The sequence below is a fragment of the Psittacula echo genome (genome assembly GCF_963264785.1).
Source record: "Psittacula echo genome assembly, chromosome: 16".
Classification (NCBI taxonomy): Eukaryota; Metazoa; Chordata; class Aves; order Psittaciformes; family Psittacidae; genus Psittacula; species Psittacula echo.
In genome coordinates this window covers 1,763,783-1,791,220 of record NC_137752.1, presented here as the reverse complement: position 1 = coordinate 1,791,220, position 27,438 = coordinate 1,763,783, and the positions used below count along the sequence as shown (strand labels likewise).

General features: G+C 46.1%; 1 protein-coding gene across 1 annotated transcript; it reads right to left on the bottom strand.

Annotated features, from left to right (window-relative positions):
• Window positions 1-4,555: 4,555 nt before the first annotated feature.
• On the bottom strand, window positions 4,556-27,237 carry UBAC1 (UBA domain containing 1). Its single transcript, XM_080630519.1, has 10 exons — window positions 26,827-27,237; window positions 21,326-21,446; window positions 19,194-19,267; window positions 17,918-18,025; window positions 16,977-17,079; window positions 16,184-16,292; window positions 14,526-14,757; window positions 13,350-13,436; window positions 12,306-12,444; window positions 4,556-10,280 (listed from the first exon to the last, which is right to left on the bottom strand). Exons 1-10 carry the CDS (start codon window positions 26,962-26,964, stop codon window positions 10,165-10,167), a joined length of 1,227 nt encoding a protein of 408 aa, XP_080486645.1. The 5' UTR covers window positions 26,965-27,237; the 3' UTR covers window positions 4,556-10,164.
• Between the last annotated feature and the right edge of the window lie 201 nt (window positions 27,238-27,438).

Sequence of the window (27,438 nt, the reverse complement as noted above, 5' to 3'; positions counted from 1 at the left end):
GGGAGCCCATGGCACGTCCCGGGTCTCAGCGCCGGGGGGCTCGGTTCCCTCCGCTCCCCAGGAAGGGCTGGGGGCAGCGGGGCAGCGCTGTGTTCCACAGCATCCCCGCCGTTGCCACGGCAACTGCTGAATGAGTCACGCTTATTGTGAGTGACATCAGAGATGCAGAGGAGGGGGCCGGGAGCAGATATTCCTAGTTTGGTTTTCCTGTTAAAGATGGAAGGTTTTGTGCTGGGAAAACATCCGGATCCAGCCCCCCTGGGCAGCATCTCAGCAGGGTCCTGGAGACCCCTGGACTTAGGAGGCAGGAGATGCTGGAGCCCCTGAATGGGTCCGCTGGCCATGAAAGGGGCTGAGGCAGAGCAGGCAGAAGAGGCCCTGCTCCCCTGAGCTGCACTTGGGCCTCAATTCTGTACAAAACACAACCAGATTGAGGAAAATGGGTAGAGCTTGCTTATCTTGTCTGGCTTCGTCTTCACACCAGGCATGAGGACAGGGGAAGGTCACCTTCAGAGGCTCCTTATCTTGAGCCATGCTGCTCTTGCCCATCATCTCAATGGGATCCTGCCCATCATCCCAACAGGACCACAGCTGTATCTCAGAGGCAGTCACAGCTGCCAGTGCCAGCAGCCTGGCATAGTCATACAATGAGAGCCAAAAAGGGGCTTTGCTTGGAAATTGGTCAAGAGCAGGGAGGAGCATTGCTGGACACATGGATGGGGCATTAGGGATGACCACAAACGCTCCACATGCAGACATCTCTCAGAGTGTTTTGGTAGCACGTTTGCTCACAGCCACGCAGGGATTCCTTACACACAGCCAGAGACACTGCTGCTCCTTCCCCTCTCACTCACAGGCTCTGTTAGAATGAGCCCAATGAGACAGGAGGGAATATTTTTAGTAGGATGAGTCCTGCTCGAGGCTCTGCACTGAGCAGGGGCAGCGCCAGGTCACAGCGACGCAGCAGATCCACAAGCACCAAGGCACAAACTGTTCTCAGCCCTCCCTAGGAGCAGCCCTGAGGGCATCACTCAACCCCACCAGACACGGTTTAGGGGCTCCTGGGCATCCCCCCTGACTGAGGCTGGGATCAGGGAACCCAACACTTGGGGCTTCTATTTTTAGCCCAGCAAACTATAAATAAAGCCCACGGTAACCCATGGAAATCTGAGTGACTTCAATGGCAGCGCTGGGGAAGCCTGCAGCAACGAGGGCTGCAACCCTGGATCCAGTGGGAAAGGCACCATCGTGCTTCCAGACACCCGGATGAGTGAAAACACAGGGAACTTCGCACCACTGATGGGCTGGGCCTCAGCGGGCACCATGCTCCTGCAAGGGGAACACAGGATGGGAGAGGAGGGATGGGGAAGGATCGCTCATTTCATGGGGAATTGGGTGTTTGCTCTTGGTGTGGGAGCAGGGAGGAAGGCGCCCGTCTGCAGGGAAGGCAGGCAGAGGGTGGGAAGCAGAGCGCGCCCCGTGATTCGTTGCATGCAGCCTGGCAACGAGCTCCTGCGCTGGGGAACACGCAGATGGAAGCGGCTGCCACAGCCCGGGAATAGCCGCTGGTGTCCTTATAGGGATGATTTACCAGGGTCTATCTGCCTTTTACTGCACACTTCCCATAGGAGCCATGCAGGATGTGAGGGTCCAGCAGCCCACAGAGCCTGGCTCACCCCTCCTGAGGCTGTGCTGCGGCTGCAGGGACTACGGGGAACAGAGCAGATCTAATCCCATGGGCCAAGAACTCCAGAGGTAAGTCCCAAATCCCACCACAGCCCTCCCGCAATGGGAAGGGGTTGAGCTGGGGGCATGGCTGGAGGCAGCAGGTTTGGCACCTGCGCTATTCCAAGGGCTAAATAAGTGTTCAATAAATATCAATTGAACCCAACTCCAGGCACTGGGAGCTGCTGCAGGTACAGGGCTTGCAGGCACAGATTCCCTCTGGAGCAGCCCTTCTGCAGAGGATAAATAGAGGTTTACTCCAACACAGATGTGGTTTATGCCCAAGCTCCAGCTCATAAAAGCCAAGTAACCACATCATGCATAAGCGCTACCAGTCTCCCATCAATTACTGGTTTGAGGGTGCGCTTGTGGCTGCCCACACTGCACAGCACCGGGGTGCTCAGCAGTTCTTGCCCTGATATAAGTGCGAAGCCACCGCAGGCATCGCCTGCTCCATGCACACAGAGCCCTGGCTCGGCCCCAGCTCCCTGCTCCATGCACACACAGCTTCCCAGAGTGGGAGAGCTCGTTATGCAACTGCTGATGGCATCGCTCATGAAACCTGTTTGAGAGCTCAACCCTTCCCTGGCACCGCAGAAGGGAAGCAGCAGAACAGCATCCTGGGGTGCAGGAGATGTGCAGGACCCCAAGACATGGGGTTTGCATCCCATCGGCTGCCGCATTGACCACCTACAACTGTGTTAACCACATACAACTGCATTGACCATCTGCATCCCAGCACCCGGCTGTGCTGTGGTACCACAGCACCCAGAGCCACCGGTGACCCCTGGGGAGCCCCCGGCACTCACAGGCTCTGAGCTCAGGCTGTGCATCTGGGCACTGACCCCGACCCAGGCACCTGGCTGACTCCCTTCTGGAACCGGTCACCTCTCCAGGTTTATTTTGGTCAGCGTGGCCCGGTCCAGCACATCTCGAGTTACTGATGTCCCTCCCCCGGCTCCACCAGTGGCCGGATTCCTGCTGACACTGGATACGCAGGGCTCCGGCGCTGCTGTCCCTGCTCAGGTCATGCTCACTGGCAGTTGTACCAACGCTGCTCACACGTGTACCCCTCAGACCTGCCCGTTCCCAAGCCATCTTCCAGGACCAAGCCATCAGAGCAGCAACCCAGCTCCCAACTGCCCCTCCTGCCTTTGAAGTGAAGGCTTCTGAATAGTGAGAGGAAAGAATTCACACCATTAATTCTGCTCCAAACCCATTTTCCCTGTAGGAAAGCATCCCCAGAGCTGCTGCTTCCTTTGGCCAATTCCTCTCTTATAGGAAAGTCTCCATTAAAGCAAACAGCACAGTCAAACACAGAGCAAAGATGTGGGCTGTCACAGAGGAACGGTGCCTTGTTCTGGGCGCTGCTGGCATGGAGGAGCCCCCTTGTTCTGTCCCTACAGGCCCTTATCAAAACCCACTCTCCATATTTCCTATAGGTCCCCTGAAGCTATTGGATGTGCTGCTCCTTTTTAGGGGTTACTGCGACCACTGATTCATGGGGATGGGTGAGGGCATGAGAGGAGAAAGCCCGAGCAGTGCACAGCGTGCTGGGAGCAGCTCCGTCAGCCACCCATGGAAGGGCTGGGAACAACTCCCTTGCCACACCATTTGTGTCTTTAGCCATGTCTCACCGTGCCAACACCAAGAGGTGTTTCCACAGTCAGGTGCAACCTGTACTCACCTTCCCCACCCTTTGCAGCCCGGACCTGGCTGGAGGCTGCTCTCGGGTGAAGCAGCAGCAAGTCTCTGTCCTTGTTCCTGCTGGAGGACACCAGCGACACGTCTCCATGCGCTTCTGGCCATGAGAGCCAGCACGCACCTCAACCACCACCCATCCTGTCACTCAGATAGCAGCACTTCTTCATGTTTAAGGCGTGGGTTCCTGCCCAGACCTGCTGTACTGGTTCAGGTGCAGAAGCACCATTATCTAATGATACACCACGAGCGGCTTTAAGGGGTTTTGTGTTTAAATGAGTGGAGAGCTGGACCTCTGCACTGTCCTGCAGCCTCCTGCTCATCAGTGCAATACAGGAAGTCTGAGTTAGGGGCCACCTGACACCACAATACCTGCATGTACCACGACCACAGTAGCAAACCTGTGCAGAACAAGCAGCATTTGGATGTTTCATGCACTAATCCTCCATCTTTCACGGGACACAATGAACTCCTTACCAGCTGCTGCACCAAGTGCTAAACAGGCTGCTGTCAGTGCTCTCCTTGCCCTGAACGTGGTGTGAAAATGCTGATAACCCCTCCTCTTCCTTAGAGAAACCACCTCACACATTTACACTCCATCAGTTGCCTCCAAAGCAACCACACACAGCTCATCCCCACAGAGCCAGCGCCACTGGCACCCCAAGAGCATTTTGGTTTCATCACACGCAAATTACTGCCTCCCAGGACACCACTAGATGCTGGTGGCTATTGATCTGTTTTCCTTCATGAGGGTTCCCTTGTTATGGAAGAAAAGGCTTCCAATTTATCAAGTCAACCACCATGAGGATAAATCCCTCTTAAATGGCACTGGTCCATCCCAGGGGATAACCAAATCCTGATTCACACAGCCCTTGCGATGAAGGTCACCAAGGTGACTCCCTGGAAAAGGGAGAACTACCTTCCAGGTGTAAAACCAGCCACTGAACCAGGAATTTTCTGTTACAGGTTTCTGGACCAGCTATTGAAATACCTTATTTCCTGACAAACAACTCCAGCAGCCTGCAGGTACAAGGAACACTGAACGATGTGGATTCATACACCTCTGCTGCTCCTGGGAATGCTGGTTCAGAACATGCTCCTGGGAATGATGGTTCAGAACACCTTGTAATAAATCAAAAAACTTTATTTTTAAGATATATTATAAATTTACAGCACACATAACATCAGTGTCTTCAGTGTGTATGTGTGAGCAGGTTTAAAGACTCAGCATTCATTCTGGCCTTGTTTGTGGGTACGACCTCTCCACACGGTCAAGGGATGGAATTGTTTCAGGCTGAGCAGGCTGGGCTTTGATAACAACCCCAGTAACTTCCAGGAATAGATTTCAGTGCAGATGAGCAGCATTTGGTGCTCCTTGCCTGAGGGCTGCTGTCCAGGAGCAAGCCCTGCTGGCTTTCCCACTTGAGGAGAGGTTTGACCCACAGGAGCCCATCCAGAATGAACCCTGAATTCCACAGGCTCGGCGGCATCCGCCCTAGTGAAGCTTCCTAAAAGTAATGTTACATCTTGGAAAGAGCTGTGCATGCCACACGTCAGTGCCAGTGCGTACAAAGAGTCTCGGATGCTGTACCTAAGGATGGGCTACACAGGTGAAGTGACAAATATGGAGCCAGTACCTTGCAAGATAAATCTTCCTGGTGCTGCCTTGTGGTAAGTGCTGGATGGCAAATCACTGTCTTGGGCAGTTCATTATGGTAAAACCACGCGATTTAAGACACTCTACAGGCTTCTGTTACCTGCTGCAAAGACACTTGGTTTTGTGGGGCTTTGTTTAAACTGTGCTCCAATTTCTCCTCTGTTCCAGAGACTGATATAAAACTATACCCAAATTCAGTAAGAACTTAATGCCTTTACATTGACTGAAGTTCACATGCTGCAAACAGGACCTGAAGATCTTCAAATATAGGGTGAGAGGTCCTTAAAAACCCCTTTTGTTATACTCAGATGTGAGAGCCACCACCATGACCACACATTCACCTCGATACCGTGCACCACATGTGGGGACATGGGGATCACTGCCCTGGCCACAGTCACCAACTGTCTTACCTAACAACAGCACCACAAACCCTTCAGATGAGTAATGAGCCAGAGAGGAAGATACAATCAGTGGTTTGCTTATGCCTTAAAGCACAGGGACTTGCGATCCGATGGAAGTACCCAGCTGCAAGGGCTACTATTCTGCTAGTTAATAGAAATGTTATGTATTAAAAGTAGAAAGCCAGGGCACTCACTCTGGATGAACCACTCACCATCCTGTGCAAGGGACTTGGAGAAAACTGCCACTGAAGTCAAGGTCACTGCTCATCTCTCTCATTCCACAAGCAACGTTTGCCAACAGCTGTACTATACATTCGTTTGGTTAAACAGCTTTCAAAATACATTAGGAGATCCTCAGCCCACGAATCACAAATAAAATAACCTTAACAGGCCTAACTGAAAAGGATTTCAGTAACCACTCAAGTGTTTCTTGGGTGAGAAGATCGATTCTCACAAGACAAGTTTGGTTCCAGGAGGGTGACAAAAGAAACAGGGGTCAAGGCTGTGGGACTCATCTGTGCCAGAGGCTGCAAGCAGCCAGGAAGCAGAGATTTGCTGAGGTTTCAGGCTTCTGGCAGGAGGGACCCTCACACCTTCCCATAGGAGCGCACTGAAAACCACGTTAGAAACCACACAAGTTAACTTTCCAGCACATGGAGAAGTGTCCTTGAAATGGAGGAAAGATCAGCGACCTGTGAAGTACAGGGAGATCTTGTGTGACCATTGCCAAAGGGATGCGGCCATCAAAGAAGGCTCAAATCACTGCTCACAGGGAGAGAAAGAGTGGAGGATGCTTTGGCCTGGACCAGACACTGGAGGTTTGTTCCAAGGGTGATGCTAGCTCAGGCTCACAGGGAAAGACAATCAAGATCCAAGTTGTAAAGCAGCCACTGGCATTTTTCCTCAAATACATCCCGTTAAATGCACCCTATAAAGAGTATAAATACGAAGCCCTGAGAACAAACTTCCATTTAGCACATATCTATTAAAATATCAGTGCTTTGATGACAAAATTACAAGTTACATATATTTAAATAAATAGCTAGCTTTCAAGAGTCACACGACATCAAAAGTAGATTGTCTGTATCGACTGATGGGGTGAAGAGCTAGAACTGTAAAACACATGGGATTAGCCACCTACCTCCCTGCTTCCTTACTGCTTGATATCACAGGCTTCCAAATATTCCCTTGACCACGCTATGAGACACATAAACACGTCTTTGTTAGTTAGAACTTGAACACCAGAGATGCAAGCACGGGACCTGAGCCTGTAAATCCTTATTCCTGTGAGTAGTTCCTCCTAAAGCAAAACCTTCCATCCCCACATGCACAGGGACCTCTCGCCGGCTCGCAGACCAGATCCACCAGCCCTCTACCTGTGACAGGGCAGTTCATCACCAGGCACAGCTCTTACCACATGCTCTTGTGCCTGGAGACCTGTCTGCATGTTCTGACTCAATAGCAGGGATCTTTCTGGGGTTTCTGCAGGTTTTGTAACAATGAGGGTAACCAACACCTTTGCAGGCGCCGTGGGCTCTGCTCACTGGGATGAAGCAGCACTACACCCCGGTGTGACAGGGCACACGGCTCCCTTGTCTGCTACGGGTTCATACCCTAACACCACCACCACGTCTTGACCAATTCAAGTGTTCATTTAATTCAAGTGCATTTTTGTTTTAAATCAACTCCTATGACTTCTATGCTTATCACCTCCTAAGTTCTGGCCTCTTTCAGCCACTGGCAATGTGAGTTCTCAGAAGACAAGCTGGACTATCTATGTTAAAGCTGTACCAAACAAGATGACCATTTGGCAGATCAGGAAGAACACACTCCCCAACACTTTGGCTATGTAAATGTGTAGCTCTAGAATAATGAATTCCAGAAATAACCACATATTCCTGAGCCTTCAGGCATCTTAAAGACACAGTATTCCTAAGGTCTCTAACTGCTGCTGCAACACCTGGTGATGTTGTTGAACCTGTACACGCTTACCCTCCTCTATTTCATAAGCATGATGTGTTCTACCAATGCTTTTTTCTCCACACCTTGTAAAGGTTCACCAGCACTGACTGTTCTGGCACACAGAGGGAGCAGCTCTGGCATCACCCCAATCAAACTGACACTGAAGAACGCGCACAGTTTATCAGCAGGTCCTGGCAGTATCATCCTCTCTCTGATCTCATTGCTGTGGGGTTGACACAGAGATACACAAGCAGCAGAATCTGTACCCTTAGAAACGAGCCACCTGCTCCTCAGACACTGAGTACCAGGAATGCCCCAGCTTCAACCCCTAAAAGCTGGGGGGCTGGTTCAAGTTCATCATCCACACTGCCCCGGCAGTAGCCACAGACAGTCCTGGGGCAGCTCCTCCCATGGCAGCTGGGGTTGCTCACTTGCCAAGTAGCAAATCCCCAAGGTTCTGCCTGCAAACCAGATGCCAAACTTGTAGGAGACTCTAAAGTTGACAGATGACCCTTGCTGGTCTGCCTGGAAGCTCCACAGCCACTCCAGAGTCTGGTCATGGAGTACTGAAATCAAAAGCAGCATTTCATCAACAAGGCATTACAGTCCTCAAAGACCAAGACTGCTACCAAAGTATCTGTTTGTTACATCTGAACCTATCCTTACCCATTCAGAAGCCAAAAAGCCCCCAAACTACAGGGTAGTTTTCCTCAGCTGTCTTCTAAGAACACTCATTAAAAGGAATATTTACAAGAAACCGAACTGGTAGAGAAGGGCATGAACCTCTGACATTAAGAGCTTCAAGTAACAGGGTCTTCTGGTAGTATTACAGGCAAAAAGCTTCAGGGAGCAAGAACAAAAATGGATAAAACAATCAAAACCTTTGATAACTCTATGACATTCAGTCCCAGCTACTCAGGAGTCGTTGTGCTGTACTCACTGGGCTGCAGGACTTGGCTCCTAGCTGTTATAAGACAGATTACAACTTCATGTCATGCTGTCAATCTGTTCTTGGTGAGAGTCCAGTCTGAACAGAAGCATCATCTCTACAAAGCTTGGCATTTCTGAAGGTAGAAGTAAATATTTCAGCAGTCATGAACTGCAAAGCTTAATACAGAATTACAAATAAAGTCCTGGGATAGTCAGTCAAGATAAAATCTCATGCTGTTTTGATTTCCCCACCCTTCATATTAATGATGTGAAATTGGCAACTCCAGTGCCTTAACTGCATAACAGCAGAGACCGGATGCCAAGTTCAGGCCAAAACTTGTTGTAGGGTTTCGGGTTGCATCTTCTTGTATTTTTGCTTAAGAAAAGCCTCACATTTAAAAAGGTGACTTGCATTGCTTCTCAGGATCCCTCAACTTGACAGGGCACCTTTGTGCTAGATAAGGATGGGGTCCCCAGCTGGTTTCTCTGCACTTTGTTGAGGCAGGGCTTGCCTAGCCTGGCTTTCCAAAAACCCGGCTGTGAAGTGCAAGACAGGGCAGGGATCAGGGGAGATGTGAAGCATGTTCCATTAATCTGAAATGAAACCTATTTTTGTTCAGACTCACACCTGCAGAGCCCAGCTGAAAACTGGCTGGAGAATCACAGTGAGTTCTGTCCTTGAAAGCTCTCAGCTCCTGTCTGAAATCCCAGTCAGTCTTCTGACAAAATGGGAAAGCCCCAGCCTGACATTCTTGGTATTTCCAAGGTAAAAACAAGTGTCAAGAAAAGCCACTTGTGTCTCAAAGATGGTCATTTCAAGCTTGCCTTTAAACACGTTCAACAAGGTAAAAACCTAAACTGTTGTGCTGCTTTAGAGCTCACCAACAAAAAAACCCATGCAAATCTTTGTAAACAGTTTGAAACAAAGTCAAAACGCACAAGTCTCCCTTTCCCAAACTGTGCACATAAAAATGGAAAACACCCCACTACGTGAATATATCCCTCCTTGCACTAGGATACGGCAGAGTATGAACCTATGAACAGCAGCCTACTTGAGATTTCAAGCCTTGGTGTAGCAAGTTCTGCTGTGAAAGAGATACTATATCTTTAACAGAGCTGACAGAGAATTCCCTACAAGTACTGCAACAACACTAACGCAGAAAATAAATAGGAAAAAGTAATGCTATTTATTAAAACAATTCCATCTCTGAGTTATTCTCACTTAAATTAAAACGCACGATTAACAGGTCTGGATAGAAATGGGCTTCCTCTCCCAAGAGAGTTGAACTTTTAAAAAACATTTCCTAAGAATCAATTTAAAAAAGCTTTTTAGAATTGGATAGAGCCATAAATTAATACTGTATGGAGATGATTTAATATCCTATGCTAGTGGTCAGTGACCTTTTGTAAACACCAGCCAGATGCTAGCAAAACTGGCTAGAAAACTACTGTCACAGGCCTTTTTAACATGAATGATTGGACTTCTTTCCAACAGTCAGATTCTTGGTTATTTTCACAAAACCTTTTCCTATTTTTGGATATATTTCATTTTAAACCTAATACCTGAAAACAAGTCTTCAAACCTCTTCCACTAACACTAAGTCCACAAGGCAATTAACTTCAGTTGGCCATAACTACATAAGCTCTCGTGTGAGACCCCCTGTTCAGACAGGATCAACCCCTCTCCCCTTCCATCCACCTCCTCCCAAGCACTCTGTGCACCCTCCTGCTGGGGTGAAGGTGAAGTGAGGGGCAGTAGGAAGTAGCACAGTGGACTGGCATCCCCCTCTACGTGCGATTCAGCGTCTGGAAGATTCGAGAGATCTGTAGCATAACAGGCCCAGTTTCCGGATCATTCATCCACTGAGTGCTGTTCAAGGGGTTTTCAAGCATGTCCTCGAAGGCTGCCAAGAGATGGAAATTGCAACACTCAATTAGTGCCTTAGTCAGCAAAGGCTTCAATGTCTGGGATGCTCCAACAAGAGGACAGTTAGAAATAGCTACAACCCAAAGGCAGGGGCAAACATCACCCCAAAATGGTGGAAATACACTCTGTGCACTGCACTCTGCGTCCCCCATTCCCCAGCACTAAATTCACTGCACACAGCAGAGACAGAAGTGTAGTGCCTTAAGTCCCCACATCTCAAGCTCTATCTTTTCAGAGGTCCCAGGATCCAGAAGTGAAGCAGCATCTTCCCTCTGAGGAGCTCATGCTTTCTCCTTCCTGGTGTCTGGAAAGCAAAGGATGTCAGGGAGGCAGCCAGTTCCACCTGCCTACACATAGGCAGAGGGGGAAAGGTTGTGCACAACAATTGCCTCCATTTCTGAATACTGACAGCCATCCAAATATTTAAGAGCAGTTTTTGCTTTCTTTACACAGCTGTCTTTACAGTAAGCTTTGTCATTTTCTTCTTTGCTTCTTTAAATGTGCCAGTTTTCACTCTCCTACTTATGTTTGAGGACCCAGACAGCTACCACAAGAGTTAGGTTGCAAATTTGGCAGAAGAATGGTCCAGGCAATAATTTATAAGCTTTGCAACAGACACTGAGCTGGACTAGAGGACATTTGAAGCAGTCACTACAGAACAGGACAAAACAGCAGTTGCACCTGTGACCTATTCAGAAGCCACCAAAATGTCAGTGTTGTAAGAGTCTGGCAGACTGGCACCAAGGTCAGCGTCTTAATATTCCCTAGGGGTGTTAGTGTACAAAGCTCCAACTGACATTGGTGGGAGCTATAAGTACCCAGCACCTCTGAAAGGCTCATCATTAATACCAGGCTCAAGGTCATGCAGCATGCCTAGAGGAAAGTGCAGATCTCACCTTTCACCACTTCAACTATGTGCTTCACACAGACTCAAAAGCTTAAAACTAAAGATTTATCAACATTCTGCAAGTATCTCATTAAATTCATTATTAAAATCTGTGACATAAGCAATCTGCAGATGTATCATTAGGAATATATTTTCTCTGATGTTCATCCAAGCTTCACAAGCACATATAATGGCATTTCATTTTCTATTTATATTCTGAGCTGCAGTGTGGAACCCTCGCTGGAAAGGAAGAGACCATTTGTTCGGAAAGCAAGAGTGGGAAGGTTCTGCTCTTGAATTATTTAAAGGCTTGCAAACTCTCCTAATTACATTGAAAGTAGTATTTTTAAAAGCTCTCTGGAAAGTGCTGCTTTCTTTAAAAGCACTGCTTCAAATACATTTTGAAGCCAAAAAGACTAAATGCAAAACTTTTTATACACATTACAGAGCCAGTACCATTCTTCTGTATCATCCTCCAGCATCGGAGAGACCAATTCATCAGAGACTGATGTTTTACTGTCAGGCTCATCAGCTGGGTACTTGCTGTGCTCACAGCCTGACCACCAGCACACAGGCTTTACCAAGGAGCCGAAACCCAAGCGAGGGGAAGTGTATTGTCACATATCTCAACTTTGATAGGCAAGGCCTTAGCTCAGACTTGTTTGGTTACTCTTCCGCAAGTTATCTTCCCTTCTCAGTGATCAGGCCTCAGCACGCAGTCAGCTGTACAGCAGAAGACAGCCTTGTTTTTAATGCTAAATAATCAGAGTTCTAGTCAGACATTCCAGATTTTTCCCCTTGTGGCCAAAGGGAGCACACAAAAGGTCTCCTAAATCCACAAAAGCATTGCAGCCAGCAGCTATTAAAGTTCTGAGTTCAGCAAGTGTAATCCAGTAGCCTGGGGCATGAGCAGCATTTCTGGGACAGCCCCAAGTCCTGTTCTGGGTTTAGCTGAGTTGCAGTACGAAGCGAACAAACAATACAGCTGCTGAAAGCGAGGAAAAGGGTACACAGAGCTGCACCTACCCCACAAAGTGAGCTGTCATCATCCAGCCTCTACTCTGCCGGCAACTACAGAGACAGTGTTTATACATCACGAACCCACACAGGACTTACCTAGTAGAGTTTTAGGGTTGGTTAGCCCTAACTGTACCACTGGGTTTTCTAAGATGGCTTGGAAGAGAGGGCTGTTGGTGTCAATGCCCTTATCTAAGTCCTCTGGAGAAGGCTTTCTGTCTCCCAGCAGCCATTCACACTGAAAGAAATCAGCAAGCACAACAGACTTCATGATTGGGTACATCAGAATGAAAGAGTCTCAAAAGTTTTGACAACGTGGCATGTTACCTATTTTTCCCTCTCACAGTAAAGACAGAGCTGTACATTCATTTTCACACTAGATTACTATTCATTTGTGCCTTTCTCCCATAGAAATAAGCTTTTATTTCAACAGGAACAGCAGCAGTGCCTGGTGTGGTAATAAAGTTAATACCAACTTTGGATGCCTCAGAGCTCAGGAACGATGTGTGTTATCCTACACACACACTGCCTCAAAGGAACCCCATCAGCATGGCTACACCTCAGCAGCCTCAAGTATCATCCAGGCCAATATCCTCTAACAGTGGCCAGCACTGGATGCTCAAGAGAAGATTCCCTGGCTGTCAGCTGTGCCCACATAACTTTCCTTAACATATCCACTAGCAGGAGACTAGCCAATCTTTGAAAGTCTTTATATTTTTTGACTTCATACACTGTGGAATGCACTGCTGCAGAATGGTAATTTACACATTACATGGCTTGATTCTCTTGTTGGATCATTTATTCCTGTTCTTTAATTGGTTGTTAATTATTTGGAATACCTTTTCCTTTCTCATGATAGCATAATCTCTTTGGCAGACTCCACTGAGGGAGTTTCTCAAAAGCTCTTTGAAAACCCACATATGCTATCCCAGCCAGACCAGCCTCAACCTCACACATGCTGAGTTCCTCTAAGAAGTCTAAAACCTTTGTATTCCACTTGTGTATCTAATTTGAAAGAGGCACAGAATCTCCAATATCAGTTGGGCTTTATGACAGATCAAAACATCAACCAATTCCATGATGAAAAGAATCAGTTGAACAGACTATTACAGCAATAAAGAACAGAAGTGACAGTGTACTCACGGCTGCATTCTGCTGGTTGTTGTTTACTCTGAGTGCATCTACCACTTCTTTTTCATCAAATCCCATCTCCATCAGGGCAATGACAGCCTAGATCAGATTTGCACAGCTTAATACACATAACATTTAAAACAGAAATGAGAACATTCACATCTTTATTTGTGAGGAGCATTTGTGGGGTAAAACCCCCACTGCTTCCTTCTGCAGACCACTAAGTAATCTTATCTACAAGGTTTTCAAATATCCTATATCAAAAGTGTCTTTATTACGGAAGAAAAATCCCAAGAGTGAAGGTAGTTCCTATCCTCAACACTGACAGCTGAATGCAAGGCAAACAGCAAGTGTACCTGGGGCAGAAAGGAGAAGAGCAGGACAGAAACATCTTATTTTAAGACTTCTGTCACAAAGCTTTTGTTCACATCTCACTGGTAGACCAAACTTCACATGCACTTGTAGTTCTATTTGCTCGATTTAATTTCACCTCCCAGATTTATTATATTGCTAGTCAGCATTATGTGTTTAGACAAGCATACCTACATATTGTTAGAAGAATGTTTAAGCATTTAGAAATTGTACCCAGGTCAAATACATTTACAGCTTTTAACTGAAATCACAAGAAACAGTTGTAAAAACCAAGTTCTAGATTCTAAAGAGCACCTCCTGGTGAGTTTACACTGCGATGACAACACATTTTCTCTTCAGCTGATACTGATAAAAGGCTAACTCCTTTAAGTCTTCAGCAGACTTAAATCTGATGATGAGACTTTTCATTGCCCCCTTAAAATACAATAAGGATTTTCCATTCTTTTCTACAGCAAAAGGACCTATTGCCATCCTGCAACCCCTCCTCCCTCCCAGACAGCAGTCATAAAAAGCAATGCCAGTTCAGCAGCTCATTTTAGTCCCATCAGATGGTTTTCAGGTGCAGAAGTAACAGTGTCAGTAGTTTAGATACTGCTATCTAAGACAGCAGTGCATTAATTAGGTAATATCCCTTTCAGCAGCCTGAATTTAAACTGTCCCTAAAGACTTCCATTAAAATACTGTCAAGCCAGCATAATATACATCTAGCCAGATGTCCCATTTAATTTATTAACTAAATGATCATTTGGATTCCATGGTGCCCCACACAGGCCGTTCCAATCCCAATAGCTACATAGCAAGAGAAATAGCACGTACTCGTGGGTCTGGACGGAACTCTCTTTTCCTCCGGATCTTCTTGAATATCTCCGTCAGCTCATCCTTGGCCTCTTCCTCACCTGCTTCTGAACTAGGACCTGCAGTTGCTTCAGCAGAAGATGCACCAGCTTCATCTGTGGCTTCTGATGGAGTCTGGCCTGGAAGCGGAGCATCCACCGTAGGGTCATCTGCGTGTTCTATCAACCACTCCATGGCCTGCGTCACTGACATACTGAAAAGCAAATCAAAACACACGGCTGAGAAACACACCAGATGTACAGTAGCATTCCACAGACATTTGCCTTTGCATTTACACCCACGGTATACTGACTTGCAGGTTAACTAGTATCTGAAAAGTCATAAATAATAAGGTTTTGGAGCAAATCTCAGAGCACCTCAATTCTCTGTGCTTTCAGGGCATCACAGTCTTCTCTGAAGCCAGGAAGACACAGGGATGAAATCCAACTTGGACATCTGCGACCCAGATTTTAAGAGGCATTTCTGAGGGAGTCACCTTATTCTGCACATCAGCTGCTTTATTTCACAACAGAGAAAACACTGACTATGTGCAACTGTTGACAAAGCCGCAAGCCAAGCATGTTCCAAATTCACATGGAACCACATCTCGGATGCAAGCTGCTTTGTTGCTTAAAAAGATCTCTCTCAGACACCTATCCACTCATTGAGGAATGCCATTATAGCAAAGCAAGAAATGAGGGTGAAAAATGTTAAATGTACACAATATGCCTTGAGCAAGATTCAACACAAGCAATTGCACTTGGACATGTACCACTTTGTCGTTCTTCCACTCTGACTTAAGCAGAAATCTGTTATCCCTCAAAGGAGGGGCCAGCCCAAGGGAACAGAACATCGTGATCAGAACACAGTCACTTGCTATGCAGCGCAACTGCTCAAGCTAAGGGATCTTGAGAGCCCCAACACATCTCTTCCCAGTGAATACAGAGGAAGAAACAAAGGTCAACTGAAACAGAAACAGGGCAACTGAACATGTAATTTCATTTGACACATGGGAATTATTACATGTTCATAGAAAAGAAAGCCTTTGCCTATTTGACTTTTCAGTTCCAACATGAATGATGGAGAACACTGGGGGAGAAAGTCTTTCTGAGTCACAAGGGAGTGGAAAAGAGTGACTGGAATATGCTGTGGATTCTCCATCATTACAAGTTTCTGAGAATGGCCTAACAAACCCATCTCAGGAGTGAATCAGTACAGCCGATCCTTCTTCAGATAAGAACTACATTACCTGCTGTTTTCCTACAGTTGCTATCTGAACTTCACATGTTTTTAAAAGATCAAAACAAAGTATTTTTCTTCAGCTGCAAGACCAGTGCAGATGGAATGGGTTTGCCTTTTTCTCTGCAAAATCTGAATTCTAAAGTGGAATAAAATGTGAGTTCAATACTTGGAAACAGTGCCAGTGAACCACAGACCAGCAGCTCTTTCCAGAGCAAGCACAGCACTGCTTCCCTTCCCTGTGCCATCCACACCTGCTGCCTGAGGCAGTGCTCTTCTGAGTTAATGCTTTCTCCAACCTAGTTTTAGATGACCCACATAAGGAAACTTTAGAGAAAATATTCATTTTGTTGTTTTAACCATATCAAGTAGTTCACAGGCAGCGTGCTGAGTACACTTACTGATTTAACCGAAGGGCTTTGACAGCTCTGCTTTCTGGAAACCCCATTTCTGTAAGCTGTCGCAGAGCTATCTCATCCACTCTGTCTTCCTCATCCTCATCCAGCATGGCTACACATACACAAACAAAACAATGTTCAGATTGACTTCAAGCTGAAATAAACCCCTTCCTCAATGGAATGGCATGCGTTAAGGTCAGACTCCATTATTCTCTTCCATCCTTTCTTTTGTTTGTGCCCTGAATTTGCTATCTCATCATTTAATATGCTGCACTCCGCTTGGTTTGGCTCAGATATTCTTCCAGGACAAAGACTTCGTCCAGATGTGCTCAAGATCTCACATAAAAGAGAAGTAACTCACATGACCATGGTATTTCCACATAAGTAAATATGTATGAGATCCACTGAAGATCTATCTATCATTTACCTGGAAAGCAAATTGGATCTGGTCATAGCAGATCTCAAGGGCAAGCATTTCCCACAAACTGAACCAACAGCTACACCTTCTCCTCCTTGTGCATTTTCAACTATTCTTTACCATCCCTAAAACACAACGTTTTCCAATTTTTTCACTACTAAGACTTTATTTTTAAATGGAACCTCTCATTCATCCCAAAGGGACCTCAGAAACTCAGTTTTTATACCAGCTATATCCACAAGGTGAAAACCTTGGCTGCAAAGTTTGTAGTAGCTTTGCTATTACATCAAGGTCTGGACTTCACTCAGCCTACTCCTCTGCTATGGAAGCAAACAAGTTCCCAAGATTGAACTAGCAACTATAAAGATATGTTCATACCATTTGCCTTTTTAAATAGTTCAACTGCATCTGGGTTCAGTGCTAGCAGTTTCTGTGCAACTTCTATGAGAGACACCAAGATCTTCCGGAGCTCTGTCTGGAACTGCAAGAAAGGAAACTGTCAGAACATTTAGACAAGTTACCAGCCATCACTGAATCTTAATATACGTGTTGTTAGTATCTCAGCAGTGGTCTGGCCCCCTGTACAGATAACTGCTTTATTAGGGCTTCCTTTGCATTATTTAGCCTCTCAAGAGGCACTGGCCTTTCCTGTGAAGTGCTACATGTAAACAGGATGGGCAGAAAGTTCTTTATTTCTACCACAGCCACCCAGTTCCACCACAAGATGTGTGGTGGTCCAGAAAACTCACTGCTTCGCAGAAACACTTTAACACACTGCAGATGTGTTATAAGAGACAGTCACAGTACCTCTGTAGCAACAGTACTTGCTTCTCTGAACCAATGAGCTTTCCTGGTCTACTCTTTGCTTTCCAGTAATCTAAATTTGAACAACACAGATCAAAGCTATTTTCTGAACTGAAGCAGCACAAATTCCTTTGAGCTGGACACTTGTTTTTAAACAAGCTGTGCTCAGCAGGCCATTTGGCCATTAAACAGCTTAAATGGCAACTGTCCCCTTTAGGTTACTAGGGCACGCTGACAGCCTGCAATACGTGGGCAGATTCTCTGCTTCATATCCTACTAGTACAGGAGGGTAGGAGTGGTCCCCACACTGCTGAAGACAGAGCTATTTATTATTATCACCAAATAGTATGATCTGTACTCAAATATTAAGCTATCTACTTTAATATACATTATATACATCTGTATTTCTCTTACAGAGAAAAGAGAATCACATTTATGTGTAAAACAAAAGGTTATAGATGATAAAGGCCTATTTGGTTGTTAGTGTGTGAGTTAAGGCCAAGTCTAATACTTACATCCCTCATGTTGTGATGGGCCACAGTGCGATCTACATTGCGAGAGGGTAGATTTGCAGTCGCTTTGAGAATAGCATCTTTATCAGGAGCTTTCTGCTCTTGTTTCCTCTGAAGGACAAGAAACATGATCAGGTTTCATAACCCATTATCCACAGAACAGAGAACACAGCACAGAGGAAAGCAGTTTCATAGTCTTCACCAAGGCATCAAGCAGTGCTCTGTAACTCGCAACTAAGAGAAACAGCAGTCTAGCAATACAATGGATTAACAGCACCAGTACCATTTTGCAATTATAAAGCAAAACTGGACCTGTCGGGTTGCCCCACTTTTAGTCCTTACACCTATTTCTGTTATCTAATCACACAGAGAAATTCCAACATAGAGGGAAAGTGATGTATCAAACAGAGAGAACTTAGAGGCCTCAGTGCCCAGGACCCATATTCTGCTTCACGTGGCCTGCTCATAGCATGCTCTCTTCAAACCCAGAGATAGACTAACGCTGTGCACAGACTAACAACTGCTTCACAGTGGAAGTGCTTTGCTGCTTGCAAGTATCATGCAGAGATATAGGGTGCCTTGGATTTTCAATACATGCTCATAGTCCAGGACAAAACATAGCAGGGTACAAACTATAAATATTTCCAGTCTTATAACTTAGGCTCTTACAGTGACATTCAGCTCAGCAAGACCATACTGAAGACAGAGACATACACCAATACCTACAGGAAGGGCTACAGAGACATACACCAATACCTACAGGAAGCAAGAAGAAACAAAGCTGTGCAAGGACAAAGTAAAGAGACTCAGGAATACACAACATCAAGCCCAAGCACCGCTCAAGGTGTTTATGCAGTAACATCAAATGCAGTAGCACTGGTCCATGAGCAGCATCCTGGGCACCACGGACTCTCAGTAACAATCACATTCCAATAAAGTTTCAATAAAAAAATAGTAAGGGGGCAACACTCCAGCTCTAGAGACCAGGTTAGAGGGTGACAAGCCACATATAGCTAAAGATAGGAGACAGCCTGACAGCAAGTCAATGTATTTCTATTGGGTTTTCAAACAGAGACAAAGCAAGACACTTGCTGAACTGTACTTACACAGTTATTAGACATTTGTTCAAAGATCAAATCTATACCACTTCCACAGAGTATCTGCATGTCTTATTCTAAGGCAAACGTTCTCACAATCAAAGTTAAAAGTACACCACTGTAATCCTTCCACATATCATTAATAAAGCAGTTAAGCGAGTTGAGAAGTCTTTCAAACTCACCTTCTCCTCTGCTGACACATCTGCCATTTTGGGGAGTGGTGGTGGTGCACGCTTCTTTATCAACAGCAAGACATCTAGAGAGAGAATGACACCAAAATCGATCAGAAAGTTACATGAAAACAGCTCTTGTGAGATACTTCACAAATTCCATTTTCCTAGAGATTGATTTTGTATTAATCCCCCTGTAGCAACAGACCTTTCTTCATACTTCAAAGCCTCTACGGCTTTACACAGTCCTTCAGTGTCCACAGTTCCTGAGTGCACAGTCAATTCAAAACATGGTCCATTATTAATTATACTTTGACTGTTACTGGTTTCTTCTCTTCACACAAAGGGTATTAGAGGCTCCAGTTGTCTTCTATGTTAATAGGACAGCAATTGGCTCATAATAATTAGAAAGCATCAAGTCTTTCAGTGCTTCCACTAAGAAGGAAGCAATAGAGACAGGCCACAGATGGGTGTGGGTCTGCGCTGGGGCCATTCAGCTACAGCAAGGAAAGCACCAGTCTTCAACAAGAACTTCCAGTACCAGGCTGAAGCTCACCTTTGTGTGTGAATGGCAGTAGAGAGACTCATGGTCTACAGTAGGATGTAATCCTGGGAGGCCACCAGGGCAAGTCTCGAGGGCAAATAAGTCTTCAGTATCAGATATCCCACATCACCAGGCAAGGGCTTGCTTTGTGCTTTTAAGACTAGCACTTACTAATACATCCTTACAAGGTGCCCTTTTTCTAGAGATCCAGAAACTTGGTTTCTAGAAATACTACATGCTTTCCGAGTTTCTAGCATCTCAGTTACCACCACCTACATTCTGAGGGTGGAAAGATGCAGACAGACTGCAGAGCCCAAAACAGGCCTGTGCAGAATCTGCAGTCCTTCACTCAGATACGCCTGCCACACAGTTTTTAGTCCACTGCGTTAAGCAGGTACAAAGCAAACAAAGCACGCTTTGCACAACAAGTTTCCTTTATCTGGCTCAGCACATAACAGCCAAGAGCAACAGCTGGTGCAGGCTGTTAACCCTCATTTGCCCAGCTGATCAGAATGTGAAAGGATCCACATGCTGACTCTTGGCTGCCCTGTGCAGTCAGCTGCTGGCTGCAATCTTGTCTCCGTGACAAGCAAGGCACATGCTGCAGAGGGAGGAGTGAGGAGGCATGCCAGCTCACTGTGACTACACAGTTAACACTGCATAGCTGCTGCAAATGCAATTCAAAACTTCAAGAGCCAGCACCTCGCCTAGAAATAATACACCACGAATCAGCAAAAATGGTGCCTGTCGCCTCTTCCTAAGATGACACTTCTCAGCTCTAAAGGTGATAGGTGACACTACCTGGGAACAGACACCAAAACGCTCATGGTCATGGCACATGTTCTGCAGCCTGAATGAACTCAGGCAAAAACCCAGGAACTCTATTCCTGCTGAGTTTCTGGCTCAGACAGTATTTCAGTCTACAGCAACCCTGCTTCTCTCTGCACCACTGCCCTTTATCTCCAGAAGGGGCCATTAGCTTGAGCTGTCTAGTAAAAATTGACTCTGGCTCTCATCTTTAGATCTTCTTTTGTTTCACATTAATCCTTTACACCTTTAAAGTTCAGGAGCAAATACACACCTCACATACTCTACTGTAGTCAGTGATACTATAGTGTGATGGATTCTGACCTGCAATTGCAGAGGACAGAATGAGGCCTGAATTGCAGACACTCAGATACAGCAACCATCCTTCTACTTGACTGGCAGACTTCAAGAAAACCCCCTCCCAAAAGCATTGGGTTGTCTGGCTTGGAATACTCAGCCATAATTGAATGATTTTTGAATCATTCTGAAGGATAAATGCTGCCCTGGAGATTTAGAAAAATTCCTTTAGGAGATAAAAATCACCTGTTTAATTTTACAACTTAATGAACACATTCAATTCCTTTTCAACTCTCAAGAGTGAAGAAAAGCAAACTGTTCAAGGTGCTTTCTCTGGGGGAAAAAGTCTTTTTTCCTCTTTCTTTTTTGCTATCTTATTAGCTTCCTATGTCAAAGCAGAGTAGATATTAGAAAGTTACCATCTGGAACTCGCCAAACAGTTAAACACAATCTCATGTTTCCAGGCTGATAGCATTTAAAAACCAGACGACCTCACCTCCGTCTTGAACGTTTTCCTCCAACACTGTTTTTGTGTCTGTCAGCACCTTCTCAGAAGTAGCATGGATCAACTTATGATGCGTCACGGTTTTTGGATCCTCCAAGCTCCCAGGTACACACTGCAGAAGATAATAAATATTAAAGATCAGAGCACAGAAATAAGCCTCCCGCATGAATCACTGCACCTTGCACTTAAGATTCTCCACATACAAGCTGTGCCATCATTTACCAGCTTCTTAGTAGCTTAAGCTAGAGGCCAGTGCACAGAATATGTTTCACTAAAGAAATTGAGGTTTCTACCTGCGTATCCAGGCTCCTGGCTGGGAAGAATAATCAACAAAAGGAAGGATTTTAACTTTCCTTCCTCACTGCTGTTAAATTAATAGCTACTTCAGGGAGCTGGACTTGATCCTCAAGGGTCCCTTCCAACTTGACATGTTCTATGATTCTATGATTTAAGTTCCAACTGATTATGACAGTCTAAAAAACTTCTTTAGACAGTTTCAAAGCATTAACATTATAGCTCAATCACCGCAAGTGAGGTCTTCAGGGGCAGCAGCCTACATGAGTGGATTTACACTTTCACATTATGTCTCCATCACACAATTCTGAGTCCTTGGGCCTATATTCAGGCCTGCAGAGATTTGGAGCAAAGCACAGATGCTCTGGGACCCACAGCTGTGTTAGTTCTGCAACAGATCACTAAGGTCACTCCTCTTAGTGAAAAGTCTGGGGGTAGCAATTAGTATCATGAACTAAGAATGCAAATCTACAAAGAGCACCCAGTGTTTCTACAGAAGAGCTGTAATAACACAGCATGTTTCTCATTTGTAACCAGTGTCAAAACAGAGACTCTGCTTCATCTAATAATTATTATTTACACACACCGTCAGACGAAACAAGCAAACAAGCAACTGCCAGCAGTGATTTTGGTACACTTGACCTTAAACTGGGAAGGAAACAGTAGTTTCTGCATCTTGTTTCAAAGTGAAATCAATAGATTCGGCTGCTGGAGCCCTCACCTGGGCTCCTGCTCAAAGCACCGAACCAAAGTTATATTCACAACTTTTCTTCCCAACCATAAATAATCAGCATACAGTAACTTGTTTTCATATATGAACACTGGGCTCAATTCCTTATTACAATTATAAACTGTATGTCAATTAATTCACTCGGAAATCCAGTTCAAATCCTGACAAAAGAGCACAGGCACACACAGAGGCCTTGAACTGACTCCACACCACAGTGACTTCCAGACCCAGCAACAGACCTCAAGAACATTACATCAGTGCATCTAGAGACTTCTAATTTGTTTGAGCAGAAAAAGAGAGCACAGTGGTTGCAATTCCAGAAAGGCTAAATTAAAAATAACAGCCTACCAAAGCCATGGAACTGACATTGCTGCTCTCACCACAACAGGACACTTTGACCTCACCTGCTCTGCTCACAGAAACAGCTTTTAATGATGCTTCTTTCAAGATGCTTTTACCATGTCTGCAGACGAATGTGTTCACCCTTCAGGTAAGAGCCATTTCCAGAAATCCCACTGAAATCACTGCTTCACTTTGATGTAGGCCTGCCCATCATAATATGGATCACCAGCCTCCTTCAAAGGAATCCTTTTAGCTCATCACCACCTTTCCTGTTGTGGCTGCAGCTGATGGAAAGCTCAGCTACCTGCTCTTTTCAAACACAATGCATTTGTTTTCAACACTGACCTTCAGTTCCTCAGATGAGCTTCTATACAGCTCTGATGGCTCAGTAAGATTGAGGTGAGAATGTTTGAGCCCTGCTCTGTATAACAGTAGCTTCTTACTAATCCTTCAGCATATTAACTGCTGAACCAGAGCCAAAGAACACATTAAAGCCTAGAAGCAGCTGGGAGTACCTCCTGTAATTGATCTGATAAGTTACCCAAAATGCATAAGAGTACATCAGTGGAACATCTCCTCTCTGAACAAGCTCAATATATTAGTCACAGGTCCTGAGATTTCTACCCCAAAAGGAAGAACTTGAAAATGGGAGCTGGGAGGTGTATGTTTGGGACAGCACAGGCACTATTATCCATTTTTTCCCAGGCACAGATAAAGGGGAGGGGATGTGTGTGTGCATGCAACCTTCACACTAAGGTGAAAATGCATGCAATAAAATGAAAGTTGCTGTTTTAAAAGAGAAGTCCTGTGGACACCCATTCTAACTGCCAGATCCTCTAACCACTTTATTGACAACCGCATAAAATAAGAAGGCAAATATGGAGAGCACATATATCAAAGAGACCGCTTAGTGAAATACTTATCTTAACATTTTAACATGGGCTGGAAATAGAAAGGCCATCTTAGGCAATGCCTCTACTAGCTCTTAACAGAGCACCAGGAACTACGAGCACCAATCATCAGATCTCACTGTGGAATCTTGCTTCATGAGAACCATTCTGCCAAAACACAGGACTTGTGTATTAAATATGTGACGTTAAGCCACCTTCCTGCCCAGAGACAGACCAGCACTGGTAAGCCCCAGGAAGAGCAGGAAAGAAGAGAGGAATTCCTGCAGAGCACAGAGGAAGCAAGGGAAATCGGAGGGTGCACCCTGCTGCCCCGGGGCATGGCAGGGCTAAGGAGCGCTGCTCCCCACAATCAGGCACAGTGTGTGGGGATGATGAGCTCTCTCTCATCTTTTTGTACAAAAGGATTGCAAGGAGAGGATCTGCTGTTTCATCCTTTTGCTTCCAGCATAAATATTTGCATTTCTTTTCAACACTGGAGCTCAGGCTGCTTCGCAGGCAGGTGAGAGAAACCTTTGTTCACAGGTGCCTGAGCAACTGCTGAACTTGTAAACCCTGCTGCTGCCAAATGCTATTTGTGAAGCTTGGAATGCTGATAAACCACAGGGCTGTTTGGTTGGTTTGAAAATAAGAAAAAGCTTTTATTTTGTTTGCTTTTATTAACAGAAACATTTGTAAATAGCACTGACACTCCCTGCTGCTAAGCTTGGGTGGCTTAAACCATTTGCATCCCTCACACAGTACCCCAACCATGCCCAGGGGCATGAACCTACCTTATCTTTGTACTCTGAGAACTAGCACCTTGCATCTCTACTCCACAGATACTCCTTATCATACCTTAAAAGCCAGGTGAGTATCACTGAGACTGCTTAAGGGGAACAGAAGCACAGAGCATTAAAAGCTTGTCCCACAGTGCCAGGAAAGTTACAGGTGGAGCTTGCACACACGTACAGCCCATGGTTGTGTGTCCCAAGTGCATGACCTCAATTTTACATCAGGATTTCAGAAACGCTGTGAGCCTCAGCAAGGAGCAAGGGTCTCTTGTAATCAGAGTATCAGAACCAGGACATACTTGGACATACAAAGTATGTAAGTGTGAGTTTGAGTTAAGCTGACCCTTCTCAAGTCTGGTTCTGAAATGAAGAGTGTCCGCTCCTGCTGAGGCAGTGGGACCTTGTGCTGTAGTGACTGTTCCAAGAGAACCCTTTGATGGTGAAATACGAGTAAAAAATCCCTCAGAATGGAAACAACGTATTATCAGGTTCACAGACTATGAAGACAGCTTTACTAAAGGCAGGAGTTTAACAATAACCACCACTAAATGGTTCAAAACTGTTCCAAACACCAACTTCCTTTGCTTCCCAAAAGAAAGATTTCAAAGACTTTAGGGAACATAATGACCAGCATCTCACAGGAGATGGCTGCATAAATTATCTCGAGGTGCTATCAAGATTCATTGCAATACACCCATGATCAGGAGAGATGATTTTTCCATTTCTATTTCCCCCCCTCCATAAAACTATATATTATCCATAACTGTTATGCAAATCCACACCATTAGCACAAAGCAGCAGAGAGAATGAAATCAAACATCATGCCAAGTTATCAATTGTCTTCTGCCCTGACTCAAACTGCAATGCAAGCAGCTATTCAATTAAGCTTCCTGATAATTAAAGGCTTTTCAGCACTGCACACATGCATGTAATTGTTACCCCACCCTGTTTTGGCAGGTTTTGCACCACTTAATCACTCAGCTGTGCTGAACAGGGACAGAAGGGAAGTACAAGCCTTATCCCAGGACTGTAATGGTATGGGGGGACCTGAACTCCAGAATTTGCAGCAAGGCACCCCCATTTTCCCTCAGGATGTAGCTCTCCTCATCCTGAAACCAAAAAGCACTTAAAAAGACTAAAAGACAAGAAAAACAGTGTGTGCTGTGACCTGTGCCAGGAGTTCTAGCCAGAAGCAGTGAGCTGACCCAAGGCAGAGGGTTCCTGCCACCCTTCCTTCAGAGTGCTCAGTCAGAAACTAAAATCTTTTACCCTTCAAATGGGGGTTAAGGAATTAAGTATTACACATATATTCAACTATTGCAAGTGTGGTTTATGAAACAAAGCCTTTGCAAGACTTTAGAGACAAAACAAACCTTGCTATTAGATGTGGTTCAGTAAGCTGCACTCCCAAAGGCGGGAGCAGAGGCTCTTGCTTTTGCCACTCTATAAAGTTGCATGTCCCTCAGCAATGCTCCCAAGCTCCCAGATCAGGCTGCACTGGTTCCAGAACGACAGACTTTAGGACAGCCCTGGTGACAGGTCACAACCTTACACCCAGTTGTTGTAAATCCTGGCTTTGATTTAAAGTAAAACACCATCACGGTAGAGCTTCAAAAATCAGTCCAATAGTTTTGGAACCACAGGTTTTCACATTTAACACCCATAAACACACCAGTTGTGAGCACACGGGTACAAAGAGCCTGTGTTTTCCAGCTCAACTTCCATAGGCTCTGCCTGTGCAGTTTTACTTGTTTTCTCTTCCAGACAGTGGTAATTTACCCATTGGACACGTCCATCAAGACCTTACTGCTCAGAGCTCAGGGAGAGCTTTACAAGAGTCCATTATCTCCCCACCAAACATCCCGCAGTGCCAACGCAGGGTACGACTGGGCTAAGGCTTTTTCAGACAAGGGAAGCTCTCCTTTACAGTCACTTTCCTTCTCTGTTCTTCCATAGAAACAAGAAACAACCCAGACTAAGTTCTGAGGGGAAATCATGAGGAGCCACTTCAGACTCTTGCAGTGCAGAGCCACATGGTCACAAGAGGCACGCAGGAGCTGGCAATCTCTAACACTACACAAAGCACACGCCAAATTCTGTGACTAAAGGTTGCAAAGTATTTCCCCCCTTAAATCCTCCTTCCCAATACACAAAACTCTTGACACAGGCATTTGCTTTCTGTGTAGAACAGCTCCACGCAATTCGGGGGGGCGGCAGACACGGTAAACATGGAAACAGAACACAACACTCGGTTACTTGAGCCAATTCTTTGTCTTATCTCGTTTTAAGCCATTTACAGGGCGTTGGAAAAATCAGTTTTCTCCACAATGGGAATTTACCCGCCCTCCCCGACGATGATTTCCAGCCCCAGCCCAGCACTATCCATGGCTCACACCGACCCGGGCTCGCCGCTCCCTCCCAGCGCACCAGGACACGGCTCCTTACGTGCTTGAGGCACCGCTCCTTCAGCTTCTCCACCGTGGTGTCCTCGGGGACTTCCTCCAGCCACTCCGCGCCCTCCATGGTGCACACATGGAGCCTCAGCACCTTGCCCGTGAAGATCTTCTCCTCCTGCACAAACATCGCCCCGGGACCCGCCGCCGCCTCCGGCCCCCGCTCCGCCGACTCCTCACCAGGCCCCGGGCACCGCCGGGCCCCGCGCTACCGCCCTCCCATGAAGGTGACCCCGCCAGGCCCGAGGGGGGCGGCGAGCCCGGCCGGGCCGCGCTGGGAGAAGGCGAGCTCGGAGGCCGCTGCCGGCGCTGCTCCGGCCCCGCCGCACTCCTGGCTCCGCAGCCGCTGCCCGCGCCTGGGCCCGCCGGTCCCTCCGGGGGGACGGGGGCGCTACCGCGGCAATCGGAACCGGAAGAGGGCTGTTTCTCGGTGCATGCTGGGAGGTGTAGTTTTAACGGCGGAGCGGCGAGGCGCTGCGCCGGAAGTAAGGGCCGAGGCGGACCGGGCGAGGACAGACCCCGGTGACCCGGGGAGCGCGGTGGAGTTTATTAACGTTTATTGACGGCTCCACGGCGGGAGACGAATAATAATAATAATAATAAT